At 56.5% G+C, this 14,400-nt stretch overlaps 8 protein-coding genes across 8 annotated transcripts; 3 read left to right on the top strand and 5 right to left on the bottom strand.

Annotated features, from left to right (window-relative positions):
• Positions 1-89: 89 nt before the first annotated feature.
• Positions 90-521, bottom strand: B0I36DRAFT_366248 (GTP cyclohydrolase 1 type 2/Nif3; the record flags this gene model as incomplete). Its single annotated transcript, XM_046159261.1, has 2 exons — positions 90-144; positions 226-521. The coding sequence occupies 2 exons, from the start codon at positions 519-521 to the stop codon at positions 90-92; spliced, it is 351 nt and encodes a 116-aa protein (XP_046009938.1).
• A 287-nt stretch (positions 522-808) lies between these two features.
• B0I36DRAFT_331190 (methyltransferase) lies at positions 809-1,950 on the top strand. Its single transcript, XM_046154953.1, has one exon. The coding sequence runs from the start codon at positions 1,040-1,042 to the stop codon at positions 1,799-1,801; it is 762 nt and encodes a 253-aa protein (XP_046009937.1). The 5' UTR covers positions 809-1,039; the 3' UTR covers positions 1,802-1,950.
• On the bottom strand, positions 1,951-3,774 carry B0I36DRAFT_331189 (amino acid permease/ SLC12A domain-containing protein). The gene has a single exon (XM_046154952.1). It carries the CDS (start codon positions 3,755-3,757, stop codon positions 2,099-2,101), a length of 1,659 nt encoding a protein of 552 aa, XP_046009936.1. The 5' UTR covers positions 3,758-3,774; the 3' UTR covers positions 1,951-2,098.
• A 1,503-nt stretch (positions 3,775-5,277) lies between these two features.
• B0I36DRAFT_331188 (uncharacterized protein) lies at positions 5,278-5,666 on the top strand (the record flags this gene model as incomplete). Its single annotated transcript, XM_046154951.1, has 2 exons — positions 5,278-5,295; positions 5,386-5,666. The coding sequence occupies 2 exons, from the start codon at positions 5,281-5,283 to the stop codon at positions 5,659-5,661; spliced, it is 291 nt and encodes a 96-aa protein (XP_046009935.1). The 3' UTR covers positions 5,662-5,666.
• A 141-nt stretch (positions 5,667-5,807) lies between these two features.
• On the bottom strand, positions 5,808-6,952 carry B0I36DRAFT_331187 (thioesterase-like superfamily-domain-containing protein). The gene has a single exon (XM_046154950.1). The coding sequence runs from the start codon at positions 6,885-6,887 to the stop codon at positions 5,949-5,951; it is 939 nt and encodes a 312-aa protein (XP_046009934.1). The 5' UTR covers positions 6,888-6,952; the 3' UTR covers positions 5,808-5,948.
• A 684-nt stretch (positions 6,953-7,636) lies between these two features.
• Positions 7,637-9,417, bottom strand: B0I36DRAFT_415395 (uncharacterized protein; the record flags this gene model as incomplete). The annotated part of the gene is made up of 5 exons (XM_046162039.1): positions 7,637-8,382; positions 8,480-8,868; positions 8,945-9,052; positions 9,107-9,126; positions 9,204-9,417. 5 exons carry the CDS (start codon positions 9,415-9,417, stop codon positions 7,995-7,997), a joined length of 1,119 nt encoding a protein of 372 aa, XP_046009933.1. The 3' UTR covers positions 7,637-7,994.
• Positions 9,418-10,077: 660 nt separating this feature from the next.
• Positions 10,078-13,186, top strand: B0I36DRAFT_424358 (uncharacterized protein; the record flags this gene model as incomplete). Its single annotated transcript, XM_046162272.1, has 7 exons — positions 10,078-10,116; positions 10,835-11,209; positions 11,268-11,512; positions 11,567-11,715; positions 11,782-12,116; positions 12,186-13,081; positions 13,156-13,186. The coding sequence occupies 6 exons, from the start codon at positions 10,078-10,080 to the stop codon at positions 13,011-13,013; spliced, it is 1,971 nt and encodes a 656-aa protein (XP_046009932.1). The 3' UTR covers positions 13,014-13,081; positions 13,156-13,186.
• Positions 13,187-14,201, bottom strand: B0I36DRAFT_331184 (uncharacterized protein). Its single transcript, XM_046154949.1, has one exon. It carries the CDS (start codon positions 14,141-14,143, stop codon positions 13,463-13,465), a length of 681 nt encoding a protein of 226 aa, XP_046009931.1. The 5' UTR covers positions 14,144-14,201; the 3' UTR covers positions 13,187-13,462.
• Between the last annotated feature and the right edge of the window lie 199 nt (positions 14,202-14,400).

The raw sequence follows: 14,400 nt of genomic DNA, 5'->3' as shown, positions 1-14,400 counted from the left end.
AATATGCTCCCACTCAACAACTGCCTCGCAAAGTTGATCACGAGGGGTCAGATCATAGTGTTGGGAGCTAAGGATACCGTCCAACTATCTCAAAAGTCCTCAAGCTTGTACACCTCATATACGGGCACTTCGTATGGATGTGTCCTGAAATGCGATGATGCCATTGCCGTCAGTCTTGGTCCCAAGAGATGGAGTCCATCGGAATCAGGTGGGACGCAGACTTACTGCTTCAGCGCCCGAACCACGTCCCTCATCGTCTCCTCGCCAGTGACGACAGTCTCTATCCGGGCCTCGGCCACCTCCTCAAGCCTGCCAGGTTGTCCGATATAGGGCGTCGAGGCCTCGCCGGGGCGGAACTGGTTTGTACCGAGAGTCTCGAAGCAGACCTCGGAGTAGTTTGGGAATTGACCAGCGCCGGCAGCAAGGACGGCGGTCTTACAGGCCGCTGAGTCTGCGACGGGGACGAAGAAGACGAGCTTGTACCGCCGGCTCGGGGCTGCTGTGGAAGTGTTTGAGGCCATGAGGGAAACTCTGTGTGATGCCGGTGAGTACCATAGGACCAACCAACTAACTGGCTGGGGTAGTTGTCGGTGTCGCCTCTTATGGAAGAGTTACCCAAACATGGTTGCTTGTCAGGGCAATCAAAGGGCGTGGTGCAGGGCGCAAGGAAGGGCGCGGTGCCAAGCCCCGAAACCCCACTCTTAGCTCGCAACCAGCCTTGGAAAGTGGCCTGATAAAGATCAGGGGGAACAACGCCCTTAAATAGCCCCTTGCCCTCCCAGCTGACCGCTGATTCTTTTTCTCCTTCTTCTCCCTCAAAGCATTGTCTCTGCAGACTCAAGAGAAGGAAAGCACCGCCCAGAACAGGACTACGCGCAGCACAGGGAATTTGCTCGGATTACTGCAGCACTACATAGCACAGACTTAGACCATAGCCAAGCCAAAATACATTTCCTGAGATACCTGCACTAAAGCAGGCTACTCAAGTGAAGAAAAGACACGCAAAGCCCACATCCCAAAACCAGAGAGGACAAGCAAGATGGCAGCCGTCCCGGACAACACCGACAACATCACCCAGCTGGGCGACATCAAGGCACGTCTCAAGGCATCTTACGACGTCATCGCCCCGGCTTACAACGGCTGGACCATCCCCAACTCGGCTCAACGCCTCGAGTACCTAGACAAGCTGCTCGCGCTGTTGCCCCAGCTTGCCACCAAGACCGACACGGACAACAAAGACCCAAACAACAACAGCAGCGATGTCGGTGCAGCCGCGGACGCCGTCAAGATCCTGGAGCTAGGCTGCGGCTGCGGCGTGCCAATCACGCAGAAGCTCCTTGGCCTCGGAACCAACGTGCAGGTCCTGGCCGACGACATCTCGAGCACCCAGATCCAGCTCGCCAAGGAGGCCCTCCTGGCGGACGCTTCCGCTAGCGGCCGCATCCAATTCTACGAAGGCGACATGGCATCCCTGGACATTGCGCCGGCCTCGCTCGACGCGGTCCTCGGGCTATACAGCATCTTCCACCTCCCGCGCGCCGAGCAGCCGTACATGCTGGCCAAAATTGCGGCCTGGCTGAAGCCCGGCGGCTACTTTCTGGGAAACTTTGCCGGCGAGGACGCCGAGGCCGTGGTCTTTGACAAGTGGCTCCACGACGACGGGTGGATGTTCTACAGCGGCTGGGGCGAGCAGGGCACCCTCGACATGGTGCGCAAGGCTGGCTTCGAGGTCGTCGTGGGCGAGGTCCGCGAGGATGTTGTCAAGGCAGAGTTTTTGTGGGTCATTGCCCGCAAGCTGTGAATTCCTGGGCCAGCGGTGTCGACTTGACAGCAAATTGCTGTGTTGCAGGCAAACCGGCTATATCCAACCATTGAGGTTATTAAGGGGGGACACGGAGAGGAGACTGATGTGGTTTACGTGAGGTTTCTTGGTCAAATTCATCACAACTAGCTAGCAGCCTGGCCTTCCGTGGCTCAATACCAGCTTGTGGGTGTACCATGCGAGCATTCTTGATGCAACTGCCTGTCGAGTGAACGCGACCGAGTTTCGAGAACATGGAGTAACTGTGGCCGAGTCCCGAGAACTTGAAAGTCCAAGTTACGCAATCCAGAACCAGACTCTCTCAAGAAAGTTCCTCGGCTTAACCTCCGGCCACGTCCCTTCCAGCGCGTCAACCTCTGCCTTGCCACTCCACAGATCCATCTCGCTGGCCTTGACAAACCTCGTCCCCTTGGTAAACTTGTAGCCCAGGAACAGCGCCGCGAATATCGGGATGTTCACGTACGGCGGGACAAACGTCTTGGCGCTGAACTTACCCGGGAAGAACGCATCGAACCCGTTGGTCAGGGCCACCAGCAAGCAGAAGCAAATCGCGAACCACGCCAGGTACGGCTGCAGCGGCGACTTCCAGGGGATATCCGCGTCCCTCGAGATGCCGTTGTACCGCAGGCCCGCGTGGAAGCGCAGATACACGATGCACGTCGCGGCCCAGACGATCAGCGTCGACACGGCAGACACGTTGGAGAACCAGAAGAAGACGTCCTGCCCGGAGTTGCTGACGTTCATGTACGCGAGCAGGCCCAGCAGGGAGGTCGCGCCGACGCAGGCCAGGGGAACGCCGAACTTTTCGTAGCGCAGCACGCGCGGCGTCTTGCCGTCCAGCGCGGCCGAGTAGAGCACGCGCGTGGACGCGTAGAAGAATGAGTTGCCCGCGGACCAGGCCGACGACAGGACCACGGCGTTGATGATGGACGGCAGCGTGGAGATGCCGGCGTTCTTGATGGCGATGACGAAAGGAGATGCTGCGGCCCCGGGGGCTGATGTGGTGATCGCGTTGAGCAGGCCTGGGTCGGCGGAGGAGACGCACAGAGTGACGAGGAAGATGGCGAGCACGTAGAAGATTGTGATGCGCCAGAAGACGCGGCGCACTGCGCGCGGGATGTTGCGCCGCGGGTTCTCGGTCTCTCCCGAGGCGATGACGACCATCTCGGAGCCCCCATACGCAAAGGTGGCTTGTGTGAAGACCTTCCAGAATGCGAGGAAGCGTCCAGTCGGGCCCGAGACGAGGTACTCATTCATCGGCCCGGGACTCACCCAGTACCGAAATCCAATTCGATCGCCGCTCGGAGAGCCGCCAAGGGTGATTATGAACATGAGAAGTATCAACCCGATGATGGTGGTGAGCTTGATTGCCCCAAAGACAAATTCGGCTTCGCCGTACACGCGCACGGGCAGGCAGTTGACGAGAACCATGGGCCATAGAAAGAGGGAGATGAGAGCCGAGCGTGGCATCACGTCCGTGGACCAGAAGTCGACGATGACGCAGGCGACCGTTACCTCGATGGGGACCCCGATGGCTAGTTGGTACCAGTAATTCCATCCGAGGGCGAAACCGAGTGCCTCGTCTACATAGCGGGTTGCGTACACGGGGACGGCTCCCGGCAGGGGTAAGTAGGTTGCCATCTCACCAAGGCTGTTGATGACGCAGTACAGATTGAAGCCGGTGATGGCGTAAGCCAGGACTGTCGATAACGGCCCGGCGAGGGAGATCATTTGCCCGCTGCCAACAAATAGACCCGTGCCGATGGCACCTGAGAGTGCAAGGAACTGAACATGACGAGACTTGAGCTTGCGATCAAGCGTGCCATTGTGTCGGATCTCGTGGGACTGTTTGAGGTTACCGGCCAGGTCGTCGTCTTGATCAGCCGTAGCTGCATGAAGGTCTTGTTTCTCGGCCGTCTCGATGTCTGCTGCCATGGTGGTGATAATCTGTGGTGAAAATGGGAGGATGGCGAGTCATCTAGCAATTTGACGTGACAGAATCTGCGATCCCGGAAGCATTTATATGGCTTTCGCTGTGCCTCAGTGAGAAGGACGGACAGTCGAAATCAAGAAATGATCGTCGTCGGCGATGCGGGGTCACGGTATCGCTGGTCGCCCAACTCGTTGTCACGTAGCATTTGCGCAGATCGCGGGGACTGTTATTGATTGCAGGTGCGGAGCTTACCGTGCCGGCGCGCGTAACCAGTAGCGGGACCGAGTTTCGGCATTACAGTCTCGCAAGGCGCTTGTTACCGAATGATATTCGATTGCTGCTCTCTATAGGGCTCAGCATGGCTGCCGAGAGTGCTAAACATGGTCGACATCGGAGATCAAGGGAATGGGTGCGGACGTTGGTGTCTGGAGGTTGTGCCGAATCTGCCGATCCAACAGCTGATTGTAACATGCCCTTGCATCGTTGCTAACTTCATGAGTTAGCGCTGCGTCATCCAAGGGCAAATCAAGTAAGCATTCCCATCTATTAGAAACAGACAGAGGCCTGCAGGACGAGAATCGCAAGATGAGAAGAAGCAGGTCAAGCGGCAAGCCCGTGTGCGTGATCAACCTCTTATGGGGACCTGGCTCTTATGCTACTCCTTGCGATGATAACCTGAATACATAATCTCGACATTAGATCCTGGCCTGGTAAGTCTAGATGGGGTCGAAAGATCAAGTGCCAAAAGATGTCGGACGTGGTGTGCGGATATTACTACGGCGAGACGGCTACCTGGTCCAGCACAACCTCGGATTTTAGGCGAAGCCCACGCCTTCCTGCTCAGCGTCCCCACCGCTTTCAGTCGTGCAACTTGACCTTGACATAAGTTCTCGCCGCGATCAGTGTCCTTATTCCTTTTAACCTCAGTATTACACATTCATGATGTCGGAGTCTTCCAAGTTGTGGCCGCCCAACCCCGCCGCCCTCGCCGCCATCCGTTTCTTGCCCTCGGGCGATATCTCCGACCCGGAGCCGCTCGAGTTTCGTCAGTTCACAGCCCACCAATCCCAGCTCGGCCATACCATGCCATCGTGGAGTATAATGTGCTGACCGGTCATCCAGAATTCAATGAAATGGAGTCGGTGCCGTCCGATGACGGTAAGTTCAACATCACCACGTCCTCACATACCTCTCACCTGTAAACACTGCTAACATAGCAACACGGAAATAGAAGATGCATTCCCGTCACCGATGATGCGGGACATGACAAAGGCACGGGAGGAAATCTACGGCAGCGATGTAACAAACTCTATTACACCCATCATTTCATCATACTCAGTATCTCCTGGAAGATTGCCAGACAACATGCTAACGGTTGTTGCTTGAAAAGTCAGGATTGTCAAAGACTAAGGAGCCGGTCGAGAAGCCTCTCCCGCCAGCAGCGACCGGTAAGTGCTCGGACTGCGGTTATATCACCTACAACAAGCATCCAGCCAGAAGCTTATCGGAGCACAGGGACGATGGGATGTGCCCATCCAATGTAAGTCGATCAGATGCCTCATTCCGAGCGATGTTCCTGTCCCATTCTTCTCCTGTCACTATCATATTGATCAAAAGCCTCCGTGTCTAGCCAAGAGAGTTCAAGTGTTCCCCTTGCGGTGTCGTATTTCTAACCCGGACACTTCTACGTTCACATGAACGAAAGTGCCCTGGCCCGCCCCCTGCTGCTACTCCTGCCGACTCTGCAGGTGCAGCGGCGTCATCCAGGATGATAGCAATCTGGACGGCCTTGAGACTTGGCTGCGGAAGCACGCGCAGGATCGGGAGGATGACGAGGTTTTGGTGCTCGGGGACGACGGCGAGACAGTCTGTTGGAAGGCCTTGTGTTTGCAATGAACTGGCTTAGGGCGGTATGGAATAGCGGCCGAAGCCAGTTGGCACAAAGGCTGCAACAAGTCTACGCCATTCCAGAGTGCAGCCTCTGGTGATCTGCTGGTGTAGCCTTCAAGTGATCCGCTTGCAGTGTCATGGTCTGAGCTGGTGTACTCGAGACAGAATAATAGCATGCATGTTGAGCTTCTATCTTTACTCTATACACTCTCTATGTTCACGACGGCACAGCCGTCCCTTGCGTTCAATATGTCACCTTTGGCGCATAGCCATATGAAGCTAGCACTCTAATGCGGGCCAGAATCAAAGCTTCCCCGCCTCCGAGGGCTTCTTCCTCGCCGCCAAGTTCCTCTCGGCTCCCAGGACCAACGTGACGTGATTACTCAACGCTATCAGACTGCCCGCCTGATCCAGCACGACAACCTGGATATCAAACCTGCCGTTGTGCACCTCGACCGTCGTGGCCCGGACGTACAGCCATTCTGTTCCGTCCGGTATCCTGCGCTTGATGTCCAAATTCAACAGGACCGTCGGGTACCACCGAGGCGCCATCTTCTCCTCCTGGCTCATGTGGGGCGACTCGCGAAACGCGAGCGGGAACATGTCAACCACGTACCCGATCGCCTCCTGGACAAAGGGCACCGTGGGGCTCCCCTGGCCACCCGGGCGGAAGCGGACCCACTGGTCGGCGAACCCGGCGAACCCGGCGTCCTGGACGACGTTGGGCTTGACGAAGACGAGGTGCTGCATGCCCTTGCGGAACTTGGTGATGGCCGCTTCGCGCTGGGTGTGCCAGTGTGCGTCTCTGCCGGACGCGTCGATGGCTGAGAAGTCGATTGGTTTTGGCGCCGGAAGGAGCCCGCAGTGTGGTTCCGTGGGGATGGAGAGGCCGGCCTCCTTGGAAAAGTTCATGTGCGTGACGTAGCCCTGGACCTCGTCGCGGCCGTCTTGCGAGAGGGTGGCGTGGACGACCGAGATGCCGCTGCCGAGCTTGACGTCGGCGACGGTGACGACGCCGGCGCCGGCGTGGGTGCGGCGCAGGAACTGCAGCTGCATCGACATGGTGTCGGGCTGGCCGAGGCGGGCGAGGGTCGTGGCAAAGTGCTTGTTGACGGCCGAGATGATGGTCGAGGTCACGTAGCCGCCGTTGGGCACAGAGCCAATGCACCACTCGGCGTCGAGGCTGACGCTGTACGTGTGCGACGAGAGCGGCGTCGCCTCGACAGAGCGCTGGAACGCCATGACTGTCTGCTGTCCGGGGTGGTTCTGGCAGGAAATGTGCCAAAGATGGCGATATCGTCAACAATGCGATTCAAGTGAGACTTTGGACCTCGGCGCTCCCCAAGAAGTGGGCCCGGGTGCCAACACCTCGGCAGGTTGCTTACGTCATCCGCAGCCTCTCGTTGTCAAGAGAAGCTTCCTATGGTAACGTTAGTTGGTCTCGGATCCTGCCGGCCGGGTTCCCGGACCCACTTCGGTCCGGAACCCGGCACTGTGGGCGGCAACACTCATGATACATTATTCGCCTGAATAGGAAAACAAGTCCTGACCTCAGGTCATTGTGCAAGACGCGGCTCGGACCACGCTGACATCAGGCCAGTGGGGTATCCTACCAGCTCTTGGAAACCCATTTCGAAGGCTCCAAACCCGTGCCAAATTGGCTGGCATCGAGCGACATCTGGAGGCCATGGAGGCTGGAGGTGGGCCGCCGTATTGCTGGATTTTGGTAGATCCTTACGTTGCTACTATGGAGAATTGGCCGCGAGTGCCAAACTTGAGAGAATGCTCATTACTTGGAGATGATTGCATGTTCATTTCTTCGGCTATCTCTTTCGCCAGAACCCATTCGTGCAATTCGACATGCAGTAGCATTTTGCATCCCCGATCGTGATTGAGAGTTCGCAGAAATTTGGGACTTGAACCATCACTTTAGAGTTAACACTTTGGTTTTATTCCACCACTCGATGATCTGCCTTGGCAAAGTTTCACCTCTTGAGACCGCTGTTGTCCTACGCCATCGTCAACCTTGTGGTTTGATTCTACCTCCGTCAAGGGAAACAGGAGATCAAAAGCCCTGACGCTACGTCCTGTTACCGACTTTGTTGATACCTTTCGTCTCATCCGTGCTCAAAGACTAGGACCCTCGGCATCCCTTGGAAGGGCTGTGACACTGTTCCCGTGATGTACCACTATGTAGGCAAGCCTGTCGTCTACAGGGATGCATATTTGGCATTAGTGCCTTCCTCTATCGTGCCTCCCGAATAGCATATTTTGTTGTAACATGAAATTAAATCGCGGACTGTGCAGATTGAACAGCAAAAACTCCTTTTTTGCGCTGGAAATCTCAGTCTACCGGGACGATTCCGAGTCGTGTTGTTTCGCAGTCGATGCTGCAGATGATGCCGGGCCTTCTGCCGGCGTCGACCGCGTCAAAGCAATGTCGCCATCGTCAATCTCCTTCCACGTCCCTCGGCTCACTGAGCTTGTTGGCTTTGCCCACTTCCGGCGGGCACGGTAGTAGTCGTCCCCAAGAGGCTCAACCGTCCCTCCGCTCTTGATTGGCATGTCGAACATTGTCTTGAAGATTCGGGGCATCGACGGTACGCAGAAGATGAGGAAGCCGCAGGTCATTTCGGCGCAAGCCCAGAAGAGCAAGGGCCCAATGAAGTACATTTTGTCGGATTCGTTCGCGTAGGTGATGGTTCTCTCGAGGCGCAAGCATGCCGATATTGAGCCACTAAAAGGGTAGGATATGTTGATGTCAGTCGACAGGCTCCCAATCGCTGAAGCAGGATGCATGTTTAACGGGACAAGGATCATAGTGAATCACTTACGCAATACCGATACCAAAGATTAGAGAGATACCGGCCTTCCGCTTCCACCCCGTCTGCAGCTTCCAGATCAATCGCTGCGGTAGCAAGACCATGGCAATATCGGTGACCACCTGGACGGAGGCTGAAGCCAGCATGACTCTGGGCAAGCTGTAGCACTTGCTAGGCACGTAGAACTCCCAAATGGCATTGTGTGGGACACACTGCATGTTCAGGAGGATGATGCACATCAATCCCCAAACGCACTGGAGTACGCTGAGTGCCATGCAGCCCCACCAAAAGGGGCTCTTGATGCGATTACCAGTGACGAAGATCCTGCACCAGTCGAGCAAGATGGCTGTCTTGATCAGTGGCAGGACAGCAGAGTAGCAGCATCCGTATATGAGAATCAGCTGGAGACCAGAGCGCAGCCGTGTCAGTTTCCCGTCATGCGACTTCAGCAACAATGAAATGCTCTGGCCGACTCACATATCCGGGTCTAATCATGTCCCCCAAGTGAAGGTCCCAGGTATGGACGTAGTACCCGGGAGTCTTGATCAGTTCGTAGGCGGCATAAGCAGTTCCCCAATACGATCCCTGAAGATATTGTCAGACAATGGCTTCTGGGCGGATTCTAACAAGACGACTTACGTATCCCAGGAGCATCAAGCCTACCAGAAATCGAGTTAGCCACCGAGTCCTCAACTGCGTAGAAGCAAGGCAAAGCCTTTAGAAGTTGTGGCCGTACCATCTTCGACACGAAATTGTCGTTCTAGGCCAATGCGAGCGTATAATCGGATAGCGACACAGACACTCAGTATGATAGACAGTGCCGTTGTGATGCCATATGCAAGCCCATTCTGGTTCGGAGGTGAGTCGAATTGCGGATCGATCCCAGGCGGAGGCGCGAGCGCTGGGCTGCCGAGCAGCGCCGCGAGCGATGGCGGATCTAGTTCAGCCATTTGTCTTGTCGGTTTTAGCGGTTGATGGCCAAAACATCGTCGAGCAAAACGGCAATGGTCATTCCAAGGAAAGCCTCGGGGCGCTGCCGGTCTGACGTCGAGGCTGTTGATTCAAAGGAGAAAGCCCGGCCAGGGTTGCACGTGCGCGGCATGCGCGTCAAAGTTGTACCTGAGAGCATGCCGGTACGCAATATGCTTCATTTGGCTCGGGCAAATATCGCGTCTCTCAGGGATAACGTGGTCGAAACGACGAGCCACGGGGTCTGCGAGAGCCAAAGGCCATCGTTCCTACCGGCAATGTTCGGCCGGCACCGTAGCAAGCATCCTGCTCCTGGGACCCTTCATTGTGGCAAGGATCCCTCTATCTTTTCCTCATGGCACCAGCGCTTCCCAGACCGTTTTTACGGCGATCAGCAAGGATGTCAGGTAGGTGCCCTTGTTGTGGCCAACAAGAGGGTCCACGCCGCACGGAATGAAAGCCGGTAAATTTACCGCTGAGCCGTCACATCTAAGCAAGAGCCTGACTCGCGCGTGTCAGAAGTGTAGGGGTCTCCTGGTCCACCTTGATAATGACCACAGCCTGTTCCGGTCTTGGTTCCACCATAAGTGCCCAATTTGCCCACATTTCCCTCGGGAGCGGCCACTAGGGTTGGTCCCGCGATGCAGCATCCCCCTACTCTTGGGAAAGCTGTGCCGCTCGTAAAGTAAACAGAGAATTCTCGCGGGAGACAGGCCCGGCAGGGTAAATCAGCATATCTCGGTTCCTGAACAGAAGGGATCTTCGGGCATGGCCCAGGGGCTGTGCCCGACTGGAGCTTGCGAAGCAGATCTATGTCCTCAAAGAGCTTCTATCATGTCCTGAGCCAGGCTCGCAATGGTATCCAAAGTTTATCCTGTGGGCAAAGATGAATTGTCGGAAGAAGGGTCTAGGGCAATGAATGATGCTCCGACCCATCGGCACCCCTTACAGCGTCGTAAGTTGTCCCATCGGCTGCACGGCACCATCATCATCCATGCACACAACCCTGTCCCGCCCCAGGGTCTTTTTTGGAGGAACAATTGTAGCTGAGAACCCGACACGTCTTGGCAGATAGTGTGGCCCGCTTCCGACCGAATCATGGTGTAGAGTGTGCAGATCTGAAGTGCGCTCCAGCTCATCGAACACATATGTTGCATGCCCGTGTCGGGCAGCTGTCCTGCTTTCAACCATCTGACATTACGCCCACAACCTGTAGAACTGTGCCTGCCTGACTTTTATTCTCTGGCAGACTATTGGCCTCTTGTTCCATCAAGATGGCAATTGCAGGTACGCAACCTTCCTATTGGCCTGCTCCAGTGATCTAGCTGCTATGTCTCAAAACTCTGGTCTGCATGAGCCCGACGCACAGGCGGCTTATGCAACGTGGCAGACAATAAGCCGGCACCCGTGACCTCGACGGCACGGGGTGATCTGCGCAAGGCCTTCAAGGCACAGCCATTGCCTGTCGTCGCGCCGGACGCACTGGCTGCAACGGCCGGCATCGACGCAACCAGTGCCGCGCAATCGGTGTTGGACAAGCTCAGCAGTGCAATTTCGACTGCTGACGCTCCAGCGCTCGAGGGCTTGTTCCTGGCCCCTGGCGAGGGCGATGCGTACTGGAAGGACCAGCTCGCACTGACGTACCACTTGCGTACCTTTCACGGGCCCCATGCCATTGTCAGTAGTCTGCTCGAGCTCGCATCTGTCAGAGGCGTGACGGAGAGTTTCAAGCCTAGCGGTGACGGTCTCCTTCTCCCTGTCGGGCCAACTTTGGTAAGATTGTCTCTGGTTGCTTATCCTTTTCTCATGGTATGACTGACACGGGCGGAAGGCGTTTATCGATTACCGCTTTAAATTTACCACGGCGTCGCCTTCCACGAGCGCGAGTGGGAGGTTAATGCTGATCCCAGTCAAGTCTGGCGAAGCGCTGACTTGGAAGATCTGGGTGCTCAGCACCTGGCTCGAAGCCCTGACGGGCCATCCCGAGGACACAAACTTGTTGCAAATCCCCAAGAAGGACCATGAGGGCCAGTCGTCCATCAACACAGACGTCTTCATCATCGGCGGCGGGAATGCGTGAGTCACCAAGCTCGAATATGGAAGAATCGGTAATGCTGACCCAAATGTAAGTGCGGCCACGCTCTCCGCACGCCTGAAGGCGCTCGGGGTTAGCAGCCTCATGGCAGAACGGAACGACGTCGTCGGTGCAAATTGGGATCGCCGCCATGACAACCTGAGGTTCCACGCCCCAACATCCTTCTGCACAATGCCCTACCTCGGTCAGTTCGCAAACAACCCTCCCTGTCAGCAACCGCGAATTCAGTGCTGACATTAAAGACTTTTAGCCTACCCCAAGGAGTTTCAGAGCCCTTATCTCCTTAGCAAGGCCGACCTTGCGGCCCACCTGCGGCGTTATGTCGAGGACCTCAACCTCGACGTAATCACGTCGGCTAGGGTCTCGCACACCGAGTACAATCAAGTTACCAAAGAATGGACGGTTGCATTTTCCACGCCGGGCAGGGAAAAGAAGGCCACAGCCAAACACCTCGTCCTTGCCACCGGCGTAGGGTCGCAGGTGCCCTACATGCCCGTCATTGCGGACCGCGAGCTGTACAAGGGCCAGTCTCTGCACGCGAACGAGTTCAGGAACGGCGATAAGCTCAAGGAACAAGGTGTCAAGGTCAGTCACTCAGTCTTGTCCGCGCTGACCGCTTGTACCAAAGAAAATGACTAATCTTACCTTACCTAGACTGTTCTTGTAGTCGGCTCCGCGAACACGGCCTTCGACGTGGCCGAGCTCCTCCACGAGGCCGGCTGTTTCCAGACAACCATGAACGTGCGGTCGCCTACCTACATCTGCCCGATCGAGCAGGTGACGGACCCGCGCTCGCTGGGCGCTTTCGACGCGGGCGTCGAGGCCGGCGATGACAACTTCCAGACCATCCCATCCGTCGTTGACGCGCAGCTGGGCAAGGGACTGTTCGCCTTTCTCACTTCTCAAGACGTTGACCGGTATAAGCCCCTTGCCGCAGCGGGGTTCCCCGTCGTGGACGGCCTGCACCCGGACGCCTCGCTCATGCACAACCTCGTGGAGCGGGCGGGCGGGCACTACATGGACCACGGTGGCACCAAGTTGATTGTAGACGGGCATGTCAAGGTCACGGCTGGGGTTGAGCCCGTGGCGTACACGAGCACGGGAGTCAAGTTCTCCGACGGCAGCACGATGGATGTGGATGCCATCATCTGGTGTACGGGCTACAGTGACACCAATGTCCAGGAAGTCGCGCTGGAGATCCTGGGCGGTGGTAGCACGACCAATGGCACTTCTGCTGGTGGCAGCGGTGACGTGCTCGGCCCTGCCGAGATCGCGGCCCGTGTCGAGCCGACTTGGGCTGTCGATTTGGAAGGCGAGATCAGAGGTTTGTGGAAGAGGCACGCGCAGCTCGACGACAACTTCTGGATTACGGGCGGGTACACATCATTGCACCGCTGGCACTCGCGTACCCTGGCGCTGCAGATCAAGGCGGCGCTTGAGGGTATCCTCCCGCCTGCGTACAGAAAGGTACCTGAGGCATAATATTCGGGTGGGCGGAGATCAAGAAGAATAAAGCCAGAATCTAGCAATGAACATCAGCTGTACAAAATGTTAGTGGCATAAGGCTATCCAGCCTGGGTTTTCCCTGGATCGACTTGGTTTTATGCTGATTCCTCTTGGAAAGCGCCTCATCCTTGTGTTCGACACCGCATGACCACGTACCACATTTGGTAGAGCGAAGTCACCACGAGAGCCAAGCCTGCATCCGCGAACTAGTTTGAGAAAGTTGGATCAGAATCCGAGACGAGTTTGACCTACAACTTAGTTGGTCGAGTACGTGGTGTGTTGTCGAAATATAAAACGTGCAGCTCTATCTTCATCATGCCCACCACGATTGGATTCCGAGGTTCTCGCATACTACCCGTTACGCAGAGCCTGATGCCAACAATTCCAGCGTCGCCATTCCCCTCCAAAGACAAGCTCCCAAGCATCTACACCTCATAAGGCGACCTCACCGCGCTCCATTCATCCGGATCCTTCTCTCCGCCCGTGCCCAAACGAAACCCCTTCTGCTCCTCACAGTAGCCGTCCCACCACTTTGCAAAGGCCTGCTTGCTGTACAGCTCCCTCAGCGCCTGGCCGCCTCTCTCCCCAAAGAGGTCGAGGATGTGGTCGCAGTACATCCACACGCCCTCGAGGTGGTGCGGCAGTAAAGCCTTGCGGTCCTGCCGCGCCACGATGACGGACCCGACGTGCGACTGCCACTCGGGCGGCGCGAAGCCAATCCCCCCGTCGATGTTAATATACGTGGCGATCTGGTTGTCCAAGTCTACCTGCCGATTTGATACTGTGCCTAGACGGTGGAAGACGAGGGGGATCTTGATTGTGTCGGGCACTGGCGGGACGGGGTTGTCGAAGACAGGGTGGGTTGTTGGGATGGTAGTGGCAGACCAGGGCGGTGCGCTGACTTGGTCCTTCTTGCAGCACAGAATCACCGCCTGGGCGTCGGACGAAGAAGATGCGGTGGTGGAGCTAGTGCTTCTTGGGCTTGTCTTCGTGTTCGACGCCGAGGCGGCGACTGGAGGTGTCGGCCGGACTGGAGCCGGAGGAGCCGGGGCATCGTCCTCCGACTCCATGTCGATGCTGTCCCATTTGGAATAGTCTATGGGCATGATTCTTAGGCTGACAGCTGTGTCTGTGACAATGAAGATTAGGTGAAAGAAAGAGACAGACGTACTAGCACGGGGGAAAGCAGGAGAGGGGTTCTCGTCAACCTTGATGGGCTTTATTTGCTTTTCTTACCCCGCGCATTCAGCTTGCGTGGCTGGTGCCCGTCGACAAGGAGTCAAAGTCAAACTGTGAGGGCCCGCCCAATGATGATAGGCCTGTGATAACTGCATTGCGAAACTCTTCTCAGTCTCACGCGAAA

This window comes from Microdochium trichocladiopsis (genome assembly GCF_020744255.1).
Source record: "Microdochium trichocladiopsis strain MPI-CAGE-CH-0230 chromosome Unknown B0I36scaffold_8, whole genome shotgun sequence".
Classification (NCBI taxonomy): domain Eukaryota; kingdom Fungi; phylum Ascomycota; class Sordariomycetes; order Xylariales; family Microdochiaceae; genus Microdochium; species Microdochium trichocladiopsis.
Note: the sequence above shows the minus strand (reverse complement) of the source record. Positions and strands in the feature narration are given on the sequence as shown.